General features: G+C 40.4%; 1 protein-coding gene across 2 annotated transcripts in view; it reads left to right on the top strand.

Annotated features, from left to right (window-relative positions):
- LOC143527906 (receptor tyrosine-protein kinase erbB-4-like) overlaps positions 1-23,654 on the top strand; it is a 224,328-nt gene that overhangs the window by 117,968 nt on the left and 82,706 nt on the right. For both annotated transcript variants that reach the window (XM_077023281.1, XM_077023280.1), the window contains exon 3: positions 11,815-12,001. In XM_077023281.1, the coding sequence (XP_076879396.1) occupies positions 11,815-12,001 (187 nt within the window). The remainder of the gene's footprint in view (positions 1-11,814; positions 12,002-23,654) is intronic.

Below are 23,654 nucleotides of genomic sequence, written 5' to 3'. Positions count from 1 at the left end.
ACTAGCTACTCTATGTTACTGCTGTATAGGGCTGCTCTGTAGTACTGTTCTAACTAGCTACTCTGTATTACTTCTGTGTAGGGCTGCTCTGTGGGACTGCTCTAACTAGCTACTCTGTAGCTACTCTGTATTACTTCTGTGTAGGACTGCTCTGTGGGACTGCTCTATCTATCTACTCTGCATTAGTTCTATGTTGGGCTGCTCTGTATAGGGTGACCAGATTTGGGTTTCTGAAAAGGAGGAAACACCTTTTGTGCTGGGTGGGGGTCATCGGTGTATCGGTGAATGATTTACGTGGATGGTATGTGTGTCAAACGGTCGAGTGGGGGGTGTGGGGGGGTTCGAACATTTTTTTTTTCTTTAACTCCTCCGTAAACGTACACTTTCGTTTCGGCATTGCCATAGAACCGAACTTAGCATATTTCCCTAAAATAGTAAGCACATGCAACTCATAAATTGTGGAACTATTGCATGTTAAGTCAGTATTGACCTCTTGGGTGGGTTTCCCGATAACGAACGATCTTAGAAAGTTACGAACAACTTTAAGAACGACGTAACTTTAAGAACACCAAATTTACGAGTGTTTTCCAAAAGCCTTCGTAGTCTCCAAATTTACGAACGAGTTCTAAGTAGTTCTTAGTTGACTCCGCCTCCGCAGCTGCACTGGAAAATCTCCGCTAGTCGAAAACCGAACCACCGATTTACATACATTTTTTCATAATTACGCCGCAAAAGCATCATTGGCAAAATGACAATCATAAAAACTAACAACTAATAAGTGTTGACATTTCAAGTATAAGGAAAAAATGAGTAGAACATATTATTACCTTTGCAATTCTGACCGATCGTAGGCTTTTATCAAGGCTATGAATAGGGCACACAATTAACCTTTCACACGTTATTCAAAACCATGGCAAACAAGCAGAGAAAATGAAACTTTCTGTCGAGTGAACTGAGCCAAAAACAAAAGTATAGCCTACTGTCAATAGCTCGAGGAAGTTCATCAAATTCAGAAAAAAACAAAAAAAAACTGTAGTCAAGTCAAAAATAAGGGGGCAGGACTCAGAAAGGAGAGCGCTAAGACTGGTGGAGGTCAAATGTCCACAAGTGCCTTCACTGTTGATGAGGAGAAGGCACTGGGGATACTGGGCCCCACAGCTACTGAAGGGACACCAGGGGAAGGGACATTGCTTCGCCATGCAGCAAAAAGAATATATATATATATATATATATATATATATATATATATATATATATATATATATATATATATATTATATTATAATAACTAATATATATCTTTTTGCTGCATGGCGAAGCAATGCTTTAGTAACAGCATGCACACATTTATGTCAGCTTTGCTTAGTCTGTGGGCATCACCAACGACTGTCTGCAGAACAGTCTGTGGCATAAAATCGGAGGGCGGTCAGTAACTGCGTTGTGGAGCTAAGGGCAAAATTCTGCATTCAGGCAAACTACATGGCTTTGTGGATTACGTCGTCTTCTTAAATTATGTCTTCTATTCAAAGCCAGTACTCTGAAGAGCTGCCATGTTCATCACACAAGCACAATTGCTAGCCTTAATCCAAGTTACTTATATGTGCTGCCGATTAATCAATCCATTTTATTGGTTAAGTTAAAACAAGCTTAATAGGCCAACTTGTATCCATTTCTTTGCAAAGAATACATTAATTTTGAGTCTGAAACGCTGTTGACTGCACGATGACGAACAGAGTGATTTAATTAAATATTGGGAAGATATAAACTAATGCTAAAAAATTCAAAGTAGTACATTTGATTTCTGTTGACACATTGTGGTATATGCGATGTAAATACTTCAAAAGAAAATAGGCTACTAGGCTAATTATACACATAAACGCAAATGTAGTAATGCGCGAGTGAAATTAGCGCCTCTATCATTTTTGAAGTAGAACTGCACGAGAGCTTCGAGTTAAGAAGTACTTAGTGAGTTACGAATGGGTCCGGAGATTCTTAACTTACGAACGACTATAAGAACGACGTAAGTTACGAAGAGTTTCGGGAAACACTCGTAAATTTAAGAATATTCGTAAGTACGAGGTTACGAAGTACTTAGAGTTACGAATGTTTCGGGGAATGTTTCGGGAAATCCACCCCTTAGCATTATTTAAGAGATTTAATTCAGTCTAATGGAAATTGAACAAAAAAGCACCAGTGAAAATTTTCAACCCAGCAAATGTATTTATAACATTTATAAGTTACAACATATATAAGTTAGTAGAACTGTCAGCTCATTAAGCTGTGTGATATTTCCCAGTTACTACAGGACGAAGAAATAAAATGACAAGGACTGAAAATGGAGATCAAGAAAAAGACAAAAACGTGAAGTTAGAGGAATGGAGAATGAATGAAGCTGAAGATACACATCGGCCAATCAGAGATTGTACAGAATGGGGTTAATCAACCCTCATGTGCCTAAAGCCAATATTTCTGACACAAATGAAAGCTTTTCTTTTTACCGGAAAATCCCTGTGGATAGTGGCAATTTTGGCCCAACTATATAAATGCTATATAAATGTAATAAAAATAAATAAATTGATTTATTTATTCATGTTTCTACAGCACATGCTAAATTACCTTGTGTACGGGCGGTCCATTATCCTGGTGGTACTGAAGAGCACTGAATGCTGAACAGAAGCCAGATCATATCCAGTGAATTTTATTTTTTAGAATAAGAAACATTCACCCGCTCAAGGTAACAGCAACTCTCGACCAAACCTTTCTTAGACACCTTCGCTGTCTGTTCTACAGTTTCTGACAAACGTCACTGCCTTTTCAAGCTCTGTTTTTGGAGGGGTAGCATTTAGTGGCCACTTTAGTTGAGACGAAAAGTAGCATAAAAGGCAGAAACTGTCCTTTTTTATATGCATAAAGGGGTTCCTTCACAGAACACATTGGTGGTGTCAGTCAGGTGGTCAAACGCCTTTGTGGGTTTGTCTCTCAGGAGCTGAGGAATATGAGCACAGTAAGGTAAAGCTACTGATCCACTCCCAAATGAGGTGCGTACAAACACGAGTGAGATTTAGTTATAACTTTCTCTTAAATATATGTAAATACATTTTTGAAAAGGACTTTTCTGCTACTGCAATGACTGTGTTTAGTAATCACACTGGTGCCACTCCCCGGGTCATGGCTGTAATGGTCTGTTCTGTGTTTTCATGTGATGATGCCAACAGGATGACCAGTGCAAGGAAACAGGCAGCAGTTGTGTTTCAAAGCGATTTTCTTGAAAGAGAAAAAAATTTAGAAAAAAATAGCAAATTTATCTGAATGGAGTAGAGGAATGTGAACGAGGGAGGAAAGCAAAAAATGCAAAAGAAATGAAAAATAAACAGAAAATCTACTGCTTATTCACAATTATTTGAATGCTTATCTTCCTCTTCCTCTTTTAATAAATGCTGGAATTTGAGTGAAATAGGGCTATAAGGGACACTCTCAGGCACAATGCATGTTGGGAAAGTGTCGGGGCGATGTCCTGCTCTGACGGTGCGGCTGACTGGTTGACTGTGGTTGACTGTGGTTTATTAGTTGACTGTGGCTGACTGGTACTAATTGAGAATCACTACCCACAGTTCAGGCAGATGTGTGAGGTTAGGCATCTGAATCACTAAAAGAAAAGATTAAACAAGTACACAGAATCTTTCGCTTATCATTTGCCTATGTCTGTTCTGCCCCTGCTGAGGCCTGGCATTGTAACCGGTGTTGACTCACACGGTTCCTTTTCTGTCTCTTTGGGCAATGCACACATACCGATCTGGCAACTCTCTCGTAACAATTCAGAACAAGTCAGGAAAATTGGATCTTGTTGGAGTACAGTGTATTATGGGTAAAGGGGGGGAAAAAGTGGCATGAGAGCAATCGAATTAGGTGAATTACACGCAAATCCCTGCTGCTGTGTCCTGGCCCAGCTCACAGCATGGACACCCTTTGTTGGGGTTGTCCTTGTTGCTAGGTAACAGGATTGTTATGGGTATATCTATCTATCTATCTATCTATCTATCTATCTATCTATCTATCTATCTATCTATCTATCTATATATATATATATATATATATATATATATATATATATATATATATATATATATATATATATATATGAAGTATATAAGTACAATTTCAAGAGAAACAGGATGTTACAGACAGAGGTCCTTCATCAGTGCAAAGTGCTTTGTATGTGTATATGTATGTATATATAGATGTTATATAAGCCTGAAGGCCCAGGTACAAGAAAATGTACAATTAATATTAAAGCCTATAGAATAGCAGTAATAAAGCAGTATTTGTTATCAAAAGGAAAATGAAATCACAGTAACATTAAGAAAAGGAGAAAACAGTAAGAAAACATTATTGGAATAATGTACAGTAAGAATAGAAGGTAATATTATTTTCCTGTTTTTGAAAACTGTCCCTTTAAGTGAAGTGAATGACAATGACTTATTTTTGGCACAGTGATGCAACAACAGTTTTTCACTTAATGATATGAGCGACTGAAAGGTATAATCTTCCTAATTGCAGCCCGCGGTAGACTTGTACCTTTGATCATTGTGCATGATGTCAGAAGGGGACACTGGGAATTGTAGTTCCCGTCTACTTGGGGAGTAACATGAAGCATGGTTCAGTTTGGCAGCTATTATCCAAGACCTGGGTGACTGCTGCACAGATACCCTCCTGTATAGTCTTTCAGTATTAGCAGACATTGAAGTCAAAGGAGATCTGTCCACCTCCCTGCCAGCGCTGAGCACTGCAGCTGGTGCTGTGATTAAGAAATGAATTGGTGATGTAGCAGTGAAAGCAAAGACATTGCAAATTTGTTCAACCATCTGTTCAGAGAAAAACTGCGGTGGAATAATTAGCTATGTACTTAGAAGGGTTCACAAAAATATCTGGAACTTAGAGCCAATCCTAACTCCTAAAAAAACAATTAACCTCAGACAATCTAAATTAGGACTTCCAGATGCCCTGACCACAAAGCAAACTGAACATCTGTAGAATGGATGTGATCCTCCCCAGGTGATAGTTTTGCTAGGTGAAAGTTTTGCTATTGTCGAGTTTGCTAGGTGTTAGTCAGACTTGCAAAAAATAAGAGCATAAAAGGATAAAAAGGGTTTATATGTCACGCTCGAGGGAGGAGGCACGACGAGCGAGGACGGTGCAACACTGAACGTTTATTAAACACAAATTGACGTGTAAGTTCCGTGTGGAGAGTGAGCATAAAACACACACACTCACACTGGCACGAAACTTTAGACAAAGACAAGCACAAGACATTGCACGAACGCACATTAAATAGGTGATGAACACAAACCCTCGTGATCTCGAGACAAGGCACAGGTGCGACTACGAACACGCTCACGGACAACCCACACCCACGGAAGTACATACATGGACATAACGACACGCAGACAACGTAGCGGCACGCCCACAGGGAAGGGTCCGGGACTGTCACCGTAAAATTATACATATGCATGTTACTCACAACGGCTCATCCTACACATGACATGTCCAAAACATTGTGAAAGACAATATATATAATATATATTATATAAATTTTTTATAGATACATTAGTGCTGTCAATATTAATGCGTTAATTGTAGCCATTAATTTGAAATATTTAACGCGTAAAAAAATAAATATTTCGATTAACACAGCTGGCCATTTTCTTCCTGTGGAAAGCTGACCCATGACCTATGAGGTTTACCATCAAACCAGACTATGCGAAATGCCGTACTTCCCTCCTATTCAGTACGCCAAAGCAGTACGAGATAGCAGATAGCAGACATGTGAACAGGTCACTAAGTTGCAAGTAACAAGTAAGTCTCAAGTCTTCACAATCAAGTCTCGAGTCAAGTCCCAAGTCAATACAATCAAGTCTCGAGTCAAGTCCCAAGTCAATACAATCAAGTCTCAAGTCAAGTCCCAAGTCTTAAACTTCAAGTCCTACTCAAGTCACCAGATGTAATATCAATATTTAACACAATTGATGCAGTTGATTAGTAGTATATTAAGTAGTCAGACTAACCAACTATAGCATTATGTGAAATATACATAGCAGATACTTGCTTTTGTTTGTGCAGCTTTACAAAGTTTAAAGTGTCTTTTCAAGTCTTATATATATATATTAGTGGTGGGCCGTTAACGGCGTTCGTTAATTTGATACTCTTATCGGGCGATATAAAAATTATCGCCGTTAATCTATTCCTAAAGTCCGGTTGGGAACTGGGTCAAAATGGGTAAGCAAACTATGATAACTTTCAACTTGATAGTTTAGCTCGGGTGTATTCCTAACCAAAGTGCACAGTAGGGGCGAGAACGAGTTTTCAAACTTGTGAATTACAAATTGTACGTGTGTTTACATGGATGCAGCCACGAAGTCGCCAGGTTTGCTTCATGGAAAATTCATTTTTAGGAACGTAAAGTGTTACCGGAGCGGAGCTCGGAGCGGTCGTTTTCTGCATGGTCCTAGCGCTAGATTAGTCGCTATTTAAATATTTATTTTTAACCGTTTAAAACTGCAGAGGACCAAAACCGGCTTTTGAAAAAGTCCCCCCCAATTTACGTCCGTGAAGTTAAATGTACTAAATGTTGGCTTACATTTCAAATATCATGTTTAGCTGAATAAACATGTTATCAACCCCCCAGTATGTAGGCTTACAAATTCATGTTTAACTGAATAAACCGATGAGTAGCCTACATTTTTATGAGCATCTTTTTTTTCCTTCAAGTATCAAAGTAGAACAGCTTTCTCAAGCAGTCATTGATGCATTTTGGAAACAGGAGATGAGCCCCTGGTCTAATGCACCCTCTATATTAAGAAACCTTATCTCAAAAACTGACTTTTAGTCATTACTTGGGTAGCACGCATATGAGCCATTTTAATATAGATTAATCTAGATTAATCTAGATTAATTTCAAGATTTTAGTGAGATTAATCTAGATTAAAAAAATTAATCTATGCCCACCCCTATTTTATATATATATATATATATTTGCTCACCTTCCTTGACTCACATATGAGCTTAAGTGACATCCCATTCCTAACCATTCCTAATCCATAGGGTTCAATATGATGTTGGTCCACCCTTTGCAGCTAGAACGGCTTCAACTCTCCTGGGAAGGCTGTCCACACAGTTTAGGAGTGTGTTTATGGAGATTTTTGACCATTCTTCCAGAAGTGCATTTGTGAGGTCACATACTGATGTTGGAAGAGAAGGCCTGGCTCTCAGTCGCCGCTTGAATTCATCCCAAATGTGTTCTATTTGGTTGAGGTCAGGATTCCATGCATCAAGTTCATCCACACCAGACTCTGACGTCCATGTCTTAGGGCGTACTCACACTAGGCACGGTTTGCTCGTTCCGTGCTGGGGCCCGGTTATCCCCCCTCCCCACTCCCCCTCTGGCCTGCACTCACACTGGCTTCAGCAACCCGGCCAGAGCATGCTTACGTCATCACAACGCCGCTTTATTTGGAAAAAAAGCACGCTCGCACAACACTATGGAGTTCACGATTCTCTTTTTATTGTATTTTTGGAGTCGTTTTGGGAGTGCAGAAACACAGTGCAAGCACAGATTTATCGATAATTTAACACAACGATTGCTAATCGCTTTGCCGCTATGACTGTTTAACGTGAGCATCGCATCACTGACGTCATGTTTGAGTTCCAGCGAAATGAACCAATCAGACGAGGCACCAAGCGGGCCCGGGCACGGATAGCGCTCACACTAGAAGCGAACCGTGCCCGAGTCCAGATGAATCGTGCCCTGGCCCACCTCTTCAAGCTGGCCCGAGCACGGTTAACTGATCCGGGCCCGGCCACGGTTGGAGCGCTCACACTAGCCAAACGAACCGTGCTTCGGCAGGCAATCGTGCCCGGGCCCGGATCACAGAGCCTAGTGTGAGTACGCCCTTAATGGACCTTGGTTTGTGCACTGGTGCACAGTCATATTGGAAAAGGAAGGAGCCAGCTACAAACTGTTCTCACAAAGTTGGGAGCATGGAATTGTTCTAAATGTCTTGGTATGCTGAAGCATTCAGAGCTCACTTCACTGAAAAACAACCCCACACCATAATCCCCCCATAATCCCCCCTTCACCAAACTTTACACCTGGCACAATGCAGTCAGGCAAGTACCGTTCTCATGGCAACTGCCAAACTCATCCATCAGCTTACCAGATGGAGAAGCCTGATTCGTCACTCCAGAGAACGTGCCTCCACTGCTCTAGAGTCCAGTGGTGGTGTACTTTACACCATTGCATCTGATGCTTTGCATTGCAAATGTATGGTTGTATGGTGATGTATGGTTTGGATGCAGCTGCTCAACCATAGAAACATATTCCATGAAGCACTCTGCGCACTGATTTTGAGCTAATCTGAAGGCCACATGAAGTTTGAATGTATGTAGTGATTTGCCTCTGAATATGCTGTGTTACAGTTGCTGTGTTCTGTGTCCTCTTGTGTGTTAAAGCACAGAGCACATCAGTAAAAATACTACCTTGACAGTGCTGCAGTAACACAGTAACACTGTGGACATTAACTTTCATGGCTGGTAGGTGGGTGGTTTAAAGAATATTAGAATTAGATATACAAAAATTATAATAAAAAGTCCTGGTAGCTGCAGTGGATGTAACTGGCATGTTTATGACTGCATGACGTAAACCAGACAGTGAAGAGGAAGACAATCATGTGTCTTGAGCGGTGTATCATGGAGATTGACAGGGTGTGTAAACACTACTTTAGGGGGTTATGTGAAAATGCTTTTGAGTGTCATTTCAGATTGGGAGATATGCCAGTGTGCATTGACTTTCCTGAATTGCATTTTATTTCAGAGATCTGAACCAATAAGCAAGACAATATTTACAGTTCAATATAAACAATGCAGTGTAAATTGAACAAAAAATAATTGACTCTATAATTAGTTTTCTCCATAAAACACCAGTCTTTATGTCAGTCATCCTAAGGAGTTATTATCATATTGTATATGCATTTTAAAATACCTCGCACCTAAACTCCTTCTGTAAGGACATGATGTGAGTTGTGTTTGAGGCTTGCTACTGCAAGTAGTATGAAACTACCACTCAGGTTCAAACATGATCAAACTGAGTTCTGCCAAATGCATGTCTAGGTCTTTGTCTGTGATGGTTGTTGATCTGATTGCGTCCACTGGTCCCTCAAGCTGAGTCATTGCACACCTTCTTGCTTTTTTGGAAGCTAAATAAGTCAAATGGTCTCTTTTCAAGTAAGATGGTTTGCGCAAAATGTTTGGGCAAGATGGTTTTACCATTGGTTTGGACCTTTTGGTACAGTTGAGTGCAGTGAGGTAATCATTTGGGTCCATATTGTAGATTTTTACATCACCAAGCCCAGCTGCAGGTTTTAAGGCCTTGGGTGGATTAGTATAGGGTTTGATAAAAGTCCCAGAAAGTTAAAACAGTTTACAAATCAGTGTTGCTGCTTTCCACATGCGAGTGACAGCCCATCACCTATGTGCATCAACCCAGTGCCCATCACCTGTGTCCATCACCTAACCTGTCTCCGGCCTAATGGGGAGTAATGATTAGCTCGAGCCATGCCATTGGTCTCCACTGGGAGTCCAATCAGCTCCGTGTCAGACGTCTACTTCTGAACAGAGCGACATGGTCAGTGCACAGTGACCAGCCGGATGTCCGAAAGTAACGGCCACTGCTGTGCAGTGACATCTGGGCTGAATCTGGGAGCGAAAGTTGTCATGATCGATACCGTTGTGAGAGAGGCAGCACAGCAGACTAACAGACATTTAGGTCTTGAAATGGTTTTTGAGCTCCGCCTACAGTAAGATCTTAAATTCTCCCATTTAAGGGACAATCCATTCAACCTTTAATATCATCATTTCCAGTGTTGCAAATAACGCCGTTAAAAATAACGGTAACAGCGTCATTTTGTCAGTAACGGTATAATATAATTAATTACTTTTCCTGTCCTTACAACGCCGTTGACGATACTAGTCATTAAAAGCGGTGCATTACTATATATTGATATACTAACAGTAATGCGAGCGGACCGCTGCCCAGGCTAGGGAGGAGTAACAGATCTCGATAGGCCACAGTTCTCGGTGTAACACCTGTTTAACTTAACAAGTCAGTAAGCGATTGGCTAAGGCAGCGTTATGGTAGCCAATCAGAACCAGTGTTTTTACATGGTGCCGAAGCACATCAGTGACACGACACAACGGAGAAGAGGCAGAAATGGCGAGTCAGGAGCAAGTCGAAGGGGTTGGGGGGGTGGCGAACGAAAGTTGCGTGTGCGAGACCGCTAGCAACCGCGGACAATCTATAATAGTAGCAAAAACATAAACGATGCAGCACTTTGGAACATTGCACTATAGTGAGCTATTTTTAAAACAAGCCCGCGGGCGACTCATGAAGTGGGTGACCCTTGGTTTATTCAATATTGACGGCAGCCTAACTTTTTGATTGGCAGCTAATTGAGCAATAGAACACGAGAGGGAGTGTGTTATCGTGAATATATGTAGCTACATGCCGTTACTTGACAACGCGTCCGCGGAGTGATACAGAGAACGAGAATACCGTGCTGTTATCACACATATCTGCAGGGTTAGAACACTTCTCAACCAGTCGGATTGTGAACTAACTGTTGTATAATTGGCGAATAATCATTAGAAGGGAAGGGACAACTGTGAATTGTGATTGGACATAAATTTAAGTAGATTTCTCGATGGGACCAATTAGGTTTACAAATTTATATGTAATTCATTGGCCCTTTGGCGAGCTACTCGGAAAGGGGTGGCGAGCTACTGGTAGCTCGCGAGCGACGTGTTGGAGACCCCTGACATACAGGTTAAAACTATAAACCTTCAATAACTTACGGACAATTAAATAAATAAATGCATGAAGACAGATGACACAAAACACAAAAAATCGATGACCTCAAATTCCTGTCTAATTAAAACCACTCTGTGCAACCTGCGCGTTCATCTCAGTCTGATTAACATCAGTCACTATACTAGAAGCCTTAGCTAGCTAGATTTGTTTAGTCCTAATTAACCCAAGTGGAATGTTGTCATTAGCTAGTCGTGTCTAAAGCGAAAGTTATCAAGGCTGTTGTCACTGGTCGTGGTTCCCTTTATAAATATTTATTTGTATGTTGTTTCAAATTCATATGAAATGCAGGTATCCATCATACTGTCGCATAACAGTCCAACTCCCTACTTCATGGAATCATCATGTACATGGCCTGGCTGGTCATGGCCGAATTTCTATTCAACCTAGCAAGAAAGCATTCTGACCATACTGGCTGCGTGATTCTATATATTTTTTACATTTTTTAATATTTACATCACATTGTAGACAGAACAGTACTGGTAGCTGTATGGAGAAATCTGTTGCCTGGTCACAAGGCTTTTGTACAGTGTCTTATTGATGCCATGAGGATGGATGGCATTCCAAGACTTGAAAATGACCTTTGGACTGTATGGACTAAGAGAGCAAGCTGTCAATAGTAGGATTAGTAAGCTGGGGCATGCTCAAGTCGGCAACACAAAAAAACTAATTGGTGCCAAAGGGCTGAAGTGCTGGAGTTGAAGTCAGAGTGTTTCTTGTGTCTCTAGTTATCTTCAACTTCGAGCATTGTCGGGTAACAGTGTGCAGGCATGTTTTCTCTTCCTCTCATAAAAGCAGTTTTCTTATAAAAGCACTTAGAAAAGTGGTTTGCATAGTAAGATGGCACCCGCAGAGTGACCGTAGCTGTTCTAAAAAATTGGTATCGCTCACCCCCACAGTCGATCCGGGAGGTGACGGGTTACGTGCTGGTGGCTCTGAACCAGTTTGAGTATCTGCCTCTGGAGAACCTGCGCTTCATCCGCGGCACCAAGCTGTACGAGGGACGCTACGCCCTGGCCATCTTCCTCAACTACAGACGCGACGGCTACTACGGCCTGCGACAGCTGGGCCTGAAGAACCTCACAGGTATGCTCTCTTTCTCTATCTATCTCTCTCTCCACATCTGTATGACTCACTGACTCTTTCCCTCTTCCCTTGTTACTCTCTGACATTTTGAAATAGTTGTTATGAGACTCAATGAGCATGATAACCAAATACTGATTAGCCGAATTATTAACTTGCAAGTTCAGACAGAGAAACAATTGCCACTCACTGAAGTGCATTTTCAGATCATTTTTGGCTCCACCATCAGATGAAAAATCAATCAATTAATGAGTTAACGAGCTTTGCTAATTAACCTGCAGAATGCAAATCGCCACTCAAACACAAAGTGCAATGCAGTGCTACGCTTGTTAACAAAAACAGGTCAAACTCCCATTTCTAGCACTGAATGGAATATTTAATTGCCATGATTGTTGCTATTATTATTGTTATTTATTATTATTATTTACACAATGGTTTCTAATCAATGTGCTGGGAAATTTGTTCTGACAAACATTATGTTGTGCCATGTGGTTTATATCAATATCAATCAAAATTTATTTATATAGTGCTTTTTACAACAGTTGTTGTCACAAAGCAGCTTTACAAGTGTCCGAGTCCAAGCCCCCAGTGAGCAAGACAAGGGCGAAAGTGGAAAGGATAAACTCCCTAGAAGCAAATAACCTTGAGAGGAACCAAGACTGGGGAGCGGGGGGGTACCCATCCTCCTCTGTCTGATGCCGGTCACCATAACAACAATTGGAGAGATACATAAACAAAGAAAAGATGGGAAAGATAAATAATTCTCGTCTTTGTGTGGATTTATAAACGTGTTCTCTATGAAATTCTTATTCAGTCCTAAACTTGATGGTCGGTAATAATAGTCCAGGGCCACAGTGATACAACAAAAGCAGGGTAGAAGGGGACAGGGCAGTGGGTTGATCCTTCATCCATTGCTGGTTAGGCAGAAGGTGGCTAGCCCAGGGTGGATATCAGGACAAGTAAAGTAAATTTATTTATAGAGCACATTTAAAACCAAAGTGCTTTACAATGTCAAAGGCTTGTCTCTCTTTGTCTCAGTATTTCCTGGGTAGGAGGGCAGCCATTTGGAAAAAGAAAAGAGTGAAATTTACCTCTGTATGGGATAATATGCAGGACATGGGAAATTTAAACATTTCTGAAGTGTAGCAGCAACTCTGGCATTAAATTATTACAGCCCAGCTAAAAGGGCAGAACCAGAAGGTAACACAGACTTGGGAGTATTCTGAGACATTGGCATCCATCCACTACACTGTCAGCAAACTTGAGTGACCACGTGCAGTGACAGGATGACAGCACCAGCACCCCAGATTACCACAAAACCCTTCGCCTATGAAACTCTGGATCTGTAATCTTTATCTAAAGGGGCACATCAATTACCAAACGCTAAACTAAATAAGTACATTTTATAACCTAGACTTAAAGATTGAGACTGTGAGTCCCAGACACATTCTGGAAGGTTATTCCATAGTTGGGGGGCCTTATAAGGCTTTTCCCCCTGCTGGTACCTTATTCATTGTTGCACCTAATAAGAGGCCAGCACCCTGTGATCTTGGAGGACGTGGGGGTTCATAATAGGAGATAAGTTCCTGGAGGTAATCAAGAGCAAGCCCGTGCAGTGCTTTATAATTCAGTAGAAGAATTTTAAAATCAATACGGAATTTAACTGGGCACAACTTACAAATCACAATAAATCCCTGGTAAACTTTGTTTTGAAACTTCAATAATACATGCATTTTAATTTATTGTTACATAAAAAAAAGATTCCTAGTGAGCAGTTCACTGTGCAGTTTTCCACTCCTCCGAGAGCCATACAATATTGCAGTAAAGTACTTCTTCAAAGCAAACTGAAGTAATAACTTCTGTGCTTCCTAAAATTCAGAGTGAAAAAAAAGCTTTTCTATGCTGGCACAGGCATTATTAAGTGCGTAAAGAATAAAATTGGTTTCTATGGCTACACATGGCAAGCAAAGGATTCACTGGCTGACTCGTGATCTTCTGAAACTCCATTACAGTGATACCAGGGGAAGGTATCATTCACAGATGCTGTGGGTTATGGCTTTGACTGTGAAGGAAGAATAAATGTCTTGTTTTGCTAATGAAAGATTAGGCATAGGTGTTATTTAATCCCAGGCCAGCACTCTTATCTCTATTTACTGTGCATCATCAGCAACAGCATGACATTCAGGACATTCAGGAACATTGCAACAAAAAAGCAGTTAGGAATTTGTAGAATAGTGGATTCCTTTGCTTTTTTTAAATTAGATCTCAAGTTGTCTGGAGAACCATCTCTGTCACGCCTATTTAACATAAATTGCCTGCGGCCTCAGACTCAGTGTTGGATGGTCCTGCCTAGGCTTACAATGAGAGATGAGGGTTTCTTTATGAGTACTCTAACATTAACATTGCAAATTTTGCACTGGTACCAAATCTCTTCTATACATAAAATAGTTCAGCACACTTTAAGATGCAAATTAGGATCATATAGCAATTGGTAGTAGTATTAGTAGTAGTAGTGTGGGGCAGTAGTAGAGTGTGGGACATTTTGCAATTTTGTGTAATAATAATCTACTTTTTATGATATCTATTTAATAATCTGTCTGAGGAACTAACTGTCAATTTCCATGATGGTTTAACAGGATAATTTTTGTTTGAGGGTATATTGAAATGTTATTTATATTTTTTCATTTAATGATAAAAATGGGTTGATGTCGTTCATTCATTTAACGTTCTGAACTTCTGAAAGTTTAGAGAATAAAAAAAACGCTTATGCTACATGCTATTTAATGTTACATTACACACATACACAGACGCGCACACACACACACAAACACACATATGATGAATGTGAATGATAATGAATATTCACTGAACTGGTCTTGACGCATGCTTGACCTGGACTCGACTCCAGTGGTCATGACAACAACACTATTTAGAATAACAGTGTAACCACCACTCAAAAATGCAAGACACGGTGTAGTCATGCTCATTTCTGACGGCGACTTTACAGACGGAAGCGTCTGAGGCCAACTGATCCAGTGCGTTTGCTTTCTTAATGACGAGGGAGGTCTGGGGGTTGATGTATGCGTCTGAGATAATGAGTGTGTGCACTTAGGTGGACTTTTCAGCCTCAGAAGTTGAGAGTCCTCTCTAGTGCCAGGGTTTGCTAATTAGATCAAGCCAGCAGCAGGAATTAGACCCAAATCCACTGGGTGTATAACTTTCCACACTTCAACCTCCTCAGCATGCCATACTTTTTTGTTTTGTTTTGTTTTTTGTCTTTTTTACTTTATACTTTACAGTACAACATAAAATACAGTGTCATTATTTTAAATGCATTACAATACATGTAATAAAGAACATATGGCCTAATATACAGTGTTGGACTGGCACACTTTGATAACTAACATGACAGAAAATGAGGCTACCCCCTCCTCCCCCACCTCATGCTTGTCCGTGATTAGCAGAGATTTCTGATCATTTGTCCCAGAGCTAATTTTCAGAGGCAGATGTTGACACTCCTGTGGCCTGATATTTGGAGTCTACACCAACCACTTTTTTGGTGTACATCATCCTTTCACAACCATTTTACAATCACAGACAAACCCATGTCTGCTTAACGCCGCTTCCAAGAGGCTGGAGACACGTCGGTGGCTGATCCTGTTCGGCACGCCTCCGCCTTAATTCCACACGTACACCTCCACCCGGGGGCCTTTGAAGCCGGGATTCTGCTTTCGCCATGGCCTTGTGTTTGTTTTTGTGGTCAGAATCAAGAAGGCACTTCAAAACCATCTTCCACTGAACTGGAAATGGAAGCCAAAAGAAGATAGAGAAGAAAAAATGGCTCACACACTGCCTGGTTACCGTCTAATGGACTTTGCGTCTAATTACACCGTCTAATGTCTGAAAGCCAGGGGAGGGAAGTGGTGGAGGGTGGTTGTTCCTAGGGGGTGAGGCGAAGCACTCCCGCTCTACACCTACGGCACATTTACAAAAGCCAAATTGCCCAACGTGGTGAGGGGTGGCACATGAGCCCGTTTGTTTTCCGCCCCGTCTAATCGAATGGCCGCTCGCATTAACAGATGAAAGCCCTCCCTCACTCTCCCCCTCTCCCCCCTGGTCGAATGCCACAAGCTTACTGGCCACGGATCCACAAGCCTTTGATGAGAGCTCACGCCCCCATGGCTTTCTTCGTCCGTCTTCCGGAGGAGCAGAGATCGATCGCTGTCATGAGATGCAGAAGGGGGAGACAACGGGAAGTCGCAGTCGCACTTTTTTTGTGTGGTGCCAGGAAATAGCGCACTCGTTAGCAACGGTATCCACAGAAAACTGAAAAAACTGAATGAAACGAATGTTTCACATTTTGTTCAAATCACTGACATAGTGGTCCAAATCGTTAACCGAGAACACAGAGATCCACCCCTTGCCTGGGACATCCACCCCTCACCTGGGACATCCACCCCTCACCTGGAACATCCGTTTAAAGCTACAACGAAGTTTCCCGCCTCTAGATCAGGATGGCAGCTCACAACTGAACATCACATTGCGGTGTAACTTGTAGATCGGTTGAATCGAACGGCCAGTGAGGTTCAGCTTGTGAAACCAAATGTGACAGCCCTGTCTGTGACTGCTGTTGGTAACGGCCCATGCCATAGTGTTCTGATCTCAGCCCCCGCACCATCCCCTAACAAGCATGGGACTCAGAGCATACTTCTCTCCGACCACTGCAATACTATTCAGAATGTCTAGCATAGAGTAGGCATGCTGGTAGTCCACCTGTATGCTTATTACATCATCAGGTCGCTGATTCCCATCTGAATCTGAAATCTGTTGATGTCAAGAACTGCGATACAGAGAGTTTCCTCGCATCTTTCCAAATCATCGTCATCCACATCATCATTATTATCATTATTGTTTATTTAATAGAGAGTAGATATATAGGAAGCTAACATATATTTTTTTTTGTCTAAAAAATAATAAGAAAAACATTTGTCCTTTTAAAGGAAAGCAGTGATTTTTGCAGATTTGTATTAAGAATACATGGTCAGTCAGGGGTCATCAGTCAAGTAAAGGGAATGAAGTGGGTAAACAACTCAAGCACAGTCGATATTTGTTCACGTTGTTGCTTGTTTACATTGTCTTTATATACATCGTCTTTGTTTTTGTCTCTTTTATCTGTGCTTACTGGCTGTTTAAGGCTGGGCCAAGCTGCCAGGCATCCTGGGATGAGACGGCCGGCCCATCTGGTGATGCGGCACTCAGCCGTGTGAGGCCAGGCATATACTGGGCCCATACGGAGGCAGTGCAGACAGTCCATCCTCTCCATCTCACATGATCCCCTTGAACTGGGGCCATGATGAGGATCTGGGGCCATGGCTGACACCAAGGCCATTGCCAAATTCACAAAAACGAGCATAATGGCACGCTGTCGTGAATGGAGTCTTAGTGGTGTTGGATGGCCTCCACTTGTGAGGTACAAAAGCTTAGTGTATCGTCTCCCTGGTGGGATGACGAGTTAGTGTCAGGCAAGTGGCTTCTGGGCTGGCCTTGCCTCACTTTGTTAACATAAGATTTGGCATGGTGTTGCGTTCTTTTCTTGATCACGTGATGTGCCGCAGCACCCAAGAACCCAGATATTATAGCGCCACGTAACTGAAATGTGAAGGTTGCCTTCCTGCTGTTCTGAAAAGGCTACCCTTGCTTGCTTCTTGATAAAAGAGCGAATGACGGCTGTGTCCCAAATCTCCGGAGTAGTGCCCTTCCATCCTGGCTCACTTTCATCTGCCCTTCCCAAGATACATATGAAAGCATCTTTGGCTCTTTTTTTCAAATATTTCTGAAGCAGATCAGTGCAGACTGAAAAGAAAAAAATAAGAAAGGAGACTGGAAAGAATTAGCTATATAAAACAGTATCTTTTTAAACATTTTAATATTTTTTAACAGTATCTTGTTTGATGCTGCCAGTAATAAAGAGTTTATAATGTAATGTGACTTACGTAGTTCAAGGATTTTACAAACATGCATATACACATGCACACACACACACACACACACACACACACACACACACACACACACACACACACACACACACACACACACACACACACACCTGTTTGTATCTGCATCATTGCGCAGCAGAGAAGGGAATTCTGGGTAAGCAGAACTGTGTGTCAGTGCTAATTGGATATAAGGTGATAAAGTCTTCAACCCCAGCTGAAAGCAGTACACTGTAAAAAAAAAAAAGTGTAAAAAAACGGTAATTTTCTGGAAATGGGGGCGCCAGAAAATTACTGTAAAAAAACAGATAAGTACTGTAAATTTAAAAACATACATAAACTGTAAAAAAACGGCAATTTTCTGGCGCCCCCGTTTCCAGAAAATTACCGTTTTTTACAGTTTATGTAAAAAAACAGATAAGTACTGTAAATTTAAAAACATACATAAACTGTTAAAAAACGGTGATTATAACACTTAACATGCAACACTGTCATTTTAAAGGAAATATTCCTAAAATTGAATGTGGTCTTTACTCTAGTTCACATTCAATTATAACAATATTGCAGTGTGGTGTAGGAAGGAGAGGTAGCAAACAGATCCACCGCAGCACAAGGCTTTTTAAATTCAAACTGCCTCAACAACATAATCACGCCAGACCCCACGATCACGCAGAAGAGACTTAATTTAGACACAAAACATGAGAGAACGGCAATAACACGACAACACTACACAAACATGGCATAGAATAATTCACACAGTACAACTACATAAATTGATGAAGGGGGACTTAAACCAAGTAATGCACATAATCAAGTACACAATTAATCAACACATGCATAGACATCACATTAACAGATAACGATACCGGAGTCGCAGAGACTCATGGGAAGTAGCGCCGTCCCCCATTGGACCGACGCTTCAATATAAAAATATATATAACATTAATAGTTAAAATGAGCCATAAACTCCGAACCGTCAGAACACACATTTCAACGCTACGGTTATAGTTAAACTATGATCGGACAGGAATGCCAGACACATGTTCTAGCACTATATGAACCGATAAGAATATATTACGCGTTAACTAAATAAGTTACATGCACTGAAAGCTGACGTTGCAAATACTCATTTGAAGAAACACTGATTTCAAAACTCATGCATTTGGGCTGCAGCGGGGTGATAACGAAAGGTTCTTCAAACAATATGCACAACCAGAACAACTCTTCATGCACACTGTGCAGTGGTCCGATTCAAACAGGCCCCACCCCTACCAATCATAAACTTAACATATTCAGTTATCTTTACTTAACATGATCATTGCAATGCCTATTTCAGCTCAATAATGATAACAACTAGTTTTATTTAGTAATGGCAATATTTTTTATGAAACATGAAATAATAATTAATGATTACTAAAATAATTTATTAAAACCTAATCCGGGTTTACAGTGTAGATACAGTGATACAGATACAGTGCATATTTAATAGTGGATTGAAAATGAGATGGATCTGGAACGCCTTAACTCTTTATGTATGTTATAAATATAAAAATAAATCACAGTCAAGAACATTTTACTTTTTACTCACTTTTATAACATGAAAATCACATATTTAACATGTCAAAACTTAAATTAAAACATGCATCAATGTTGTCTTGTAATATTTCCTTGAAATTAATTCCAGAAGATTCTATTACTTTGTCTCATTAAGATTAATCAATATTACTTTCTTTTTACAGTTTGTTTAGTTAAAATTATTATCTAAGAATTGTTAAAAAACAGATTTATAATGTATTTAATTTATACAGATTTTTCTTGTTAAATCACATGACATTTTTAAATAAACAGTTTGTTCTGGTAATTGTAATACACTTTCCCTGTCATTTTAAAATACAGGAAAAAACTGTAAAATTTATTGGGAAAAACCTGTAAAAAAACTGTTTTTTTTTACAGTGTAGGAACACAAAATGGAGGAAAACGTGACATTACAAACATTTCTAGCATTTCTTGTTTATGTGTACTGCCATAGAGCAAGCATGGCTGACACCTATAGAGCCACACATAGAGCCACACAAAGACACACAGACATATAACTAGTTTAGGCTTCAGAAGCCTGTTGTTTAGATGCAAGAGTGGAAGCTGTACCACAGGTGTCCACGTCTTCGTTTGAGATTCTTTGTATAGACTTTTGCAGGTTTTGGCTGAACTTCAGCATGCTCCTCTGTGAGCACTTTGCACGGTGGGGTATATTTTATTTGCTTTCTGATGAATGCTTTATTCTGCTTCATTGTGTCTGTTTTAGTTTTGTCCACACTTTGTAGTTTGTTCCTACTTCAGAAAACGGCTTCAATTATCAAGGAAAGCCAGTGCGTTGGGTCCAAAGCCACCCAAGGTGTGTACTCCGAATCATTTGAAAGCTTATCATATGCTTAACAATCAAATCAAGCACTCATGATTCCTGTTACAGCCAAAAAGCACTATTATAATTTTTGGTATGGAAATGTTTACAATTATTTTGAATTTTAAAGCTTCATACATGTCTTTCTTTTTTATTTTGTAAGCTCAAGATTGGTGTAATAATGTATAGGCTACAGCTCAAGATTTATGTCTCATGTTTGCAAAAGTGTGTGTGTGTGATTGTGTTCATGTGTGTGTGTGTGTGTGATTGTGTTTGTGTGTGTGTGTGTGTGTGTGTGTGGGTGTGTGTGTGTGTGTGTGTCTGTGTGTCTGTGTGCATGTGTATGTGCTTGTGTGTATGTGTGTGTGTGCGAGAGTAGAGAGCACAGTTGAATTCATTTCCTCATGCTCAACTAATGTGTATAATGCTTGTTTAGTGACTTTGCAACCCTTTTTGGCTAATTTCCTTTGCCTTGAAAATATCCGTCACCCTTGACCTCTGTGTACTCCTCATGTGTGTATGTGTGTGTGTGTGTGTGCCTCATGTGCGAGCATGATCATGTGTGTCACTCTGGAACGGAGCTTCCCCAACCAACTCCTGACGGCCTGTCTACGGTCTCCCACGTTAGCAGAGCCTTGACTGGTCAGTTAACAAACCTCCATCAAGCTATCAGAGATTAGCGACCCTCCTGTGGTGTGCTGGGGTTTCCGTCATGGATGACCTGGCCAAGTTTCCCCCGTGGACCTGCCACACGGCCTCATATTGCTGCTGAGAACAGCATCTTTCTCTGGGTTGATGCGTTTGTTTGTTTGTTTTCATGTTGTTTTGTTTAGGCAACTTGACTTCTTGTTTTGTGTCATTTGGTTTTTGTAGTTGTTTGTTTAGAATTAAGCCAAAACAAAAAAAAAATGTTTAACAGTGTTGACACTAATGCTAATCTCTGGACTGTTGAAGAAAAGCACAGCAGAGAAAACTATCCCATCAATAATGAATCCAGCACCGTCAGTAATAATCAGAATGAACAGCATCAAATGAGCCCTCAACGTTTTTCAGCAAGCTCGTCTTTTCAAACAAATCCCCACATCAACAAATCTTCCAAAAACACAAAAAACACGTATGCTGCAAAAGCAAGAGGAGCAGAAATGCCAGCGTATCTCCAGGCATTTGAAGTTCAGATGAAAAACGTGAATACTCAAAACATCCCACTAGCAATTGCTGTGGTAACGCCTACAGCATACTCGATAATAAACTCGCCCTGTGCATGCTCATTATTTTCACCCATAACCTTGCCTGATGAATTCATTTTCTTAAGTCATCACTCCATTCGAGTGAATTATAAATCCTTTGATTATATTTCTGTTGAATCGTTAAGCTCTGGGAAATGGCATGAATATTGAATCATATCTCGGCTCCCAAAGTTTTCCATTGCACGGTCAATAGCAGAGAGGAGTAGAGATGGGGATGGGGGTTGTGGATCATAATTGGCTGAGCTGAGTCCGAATCTTTCAGAAGACTGTTAGTCAAAGTTGAATCTATTGAAAACAAAGACACTCTGAAGACATTAAGTAGGCATGCTGAAGAGAGAGAGAGAATGACAGAGAGATGGAAAGAAAAAGGAGGAGGAAGCTAAAGGGATGAAAGGAGAATGAGAGATGGCAAGAAAGAAGGAGAGGGGGACCAACCAAGACCAAAGAGATGACTTCTTGTGAACAGTAGGCTACTTTTCATGCTGTCTTATACTTATAGTGTACAGTATAATGTTATATAATATGTGCAATGTGTTATATGTGCAATGTCGTCTTTTAACTGATTGTGTTGAATTTGTTTATATTTTGATTTTAAAGTATATCTGAGCATAGAAAAAGCACCATATAAATATACAAAAGGGTGATGATGATGTTGAGGAAGATGATTATGATGATGATGATAATGATGATGATGATGATGTGGTGATTAGAGAATGATTGGCCCTGCTGCCAGGCTGGAGCCTGGGTTCCTTGTTTTGTTTGTTTGTTTGCTTCCCTGCAAGCATTTCTTCTGCAGTGGTTTGTTTCACCCACAACCAAGAACTGCCCTTTGACCCTGGGCATTTCATTGATGTGGAAGAGAACACTGAGATTTGTCTGCATTAGAGGTCAAGTACCTGTGAAGTACTTTTTAAGACCTTCTAATGGAATTCCGAATGGCCTGCAGGGGGCATTTTTTCCTTTTTCCATTTTCTTTATTCACTAAAAAACTCAAAGGGAGAGAAATTAGGGTTTTTGTTAGGGCTTTTGTTCGATTTTATTAGTTCATTAATGGGAAACAAATCTCCCATTCTGAAGCACAGTTGAAGCTGAATTAATATGAAGCAAATGCTATCTCTAACTATGTTTGTTTTTTGTCATTGTTTTGTCATAACTGATTTTGTTATAACTCTACCAGACTCAATACGTGTATTTTATGTCATTGTTGAAATTTGAGAGACTTTTTTGTCAGTCTTTCAGCAGGACATAACGGCACTGGGGCAAGATAACGTATTTCTCAGAGCACTGAATCTCTTATGACAGGTCTTAATTGCATATTCAAAGCAGCTGTCAGCCTGTCTTCCCAAAGGGTTGTGCGTTACCAATTTGACATTTTTGGAGGGTCTCACTGGATGATGTGAACTGACTTGAGTCCATAATGCATGTGCGAGAGGGAGCATATCTGCTTTTCGAGCCATGTGTGTGCACCTCCATAATCAGGATGACATTCTGTACTTTATTGTAGCAGCATTTAGAGGACTTTTCCACCAAGGGAACTGGAACCATTCCAGTTTGCAAACCTAATTTGGAACCATTTGTCATGTTTCCACCATAAGAAACAAGTTCCAGAGCCCTTAATATTTGTTCCCAGTTGGAACCAAAGAGTAATAGACCACAAACTAGATGACTGGGGTGATGAATTCAGCAACAATAATGCTGGAAGCTCATCTGCATTTCCATTTAGATTGGCCATTACTGATGTCTAGTTGATTATGTTGATTATGTCTGGTTGATTATATGTATTTTCATGACTATTTTAAATATTTTATTATTTGGTATATTAACATTGCACATTATCTGTTATTATTTCATTATCTGTTATTATTTATGTTATTTCTATTGTCCATAATCACACATCCTTAGTTCCAACAAAAACTGGTGAAGCATGAGGCAGTTCTCTGAATAGAACCAAGGTTCTCAGGACGCTTTGCAAACCAGAAGATCTCTGGTTCCTTATTGGTGACATTCTTGGTAAA

Source organism: Brachyhypopomus gauderio, chromosome 12 (assembly GCF_052324685.1).
Source record: "Brachyhypopomus gauderio isolate BG-103 chromosome 12, BGAUD_0.2, whole genome shotgun sequence".
In the NCBI taxonomy this organism is placed as follows: domain Eukaryota; kingdom Metazoa; phylum Chordata; class Actinopteri; order Gymnotiformes; family Hypopomidae; genus Brachyhypopomus; species Brachyhypopomus gauderio.
The sequence above is the reverse complement of the archived record's forward strand: the minus strand, read 5'-3'. Positions and strand labels throughout refer to the sequence as shown.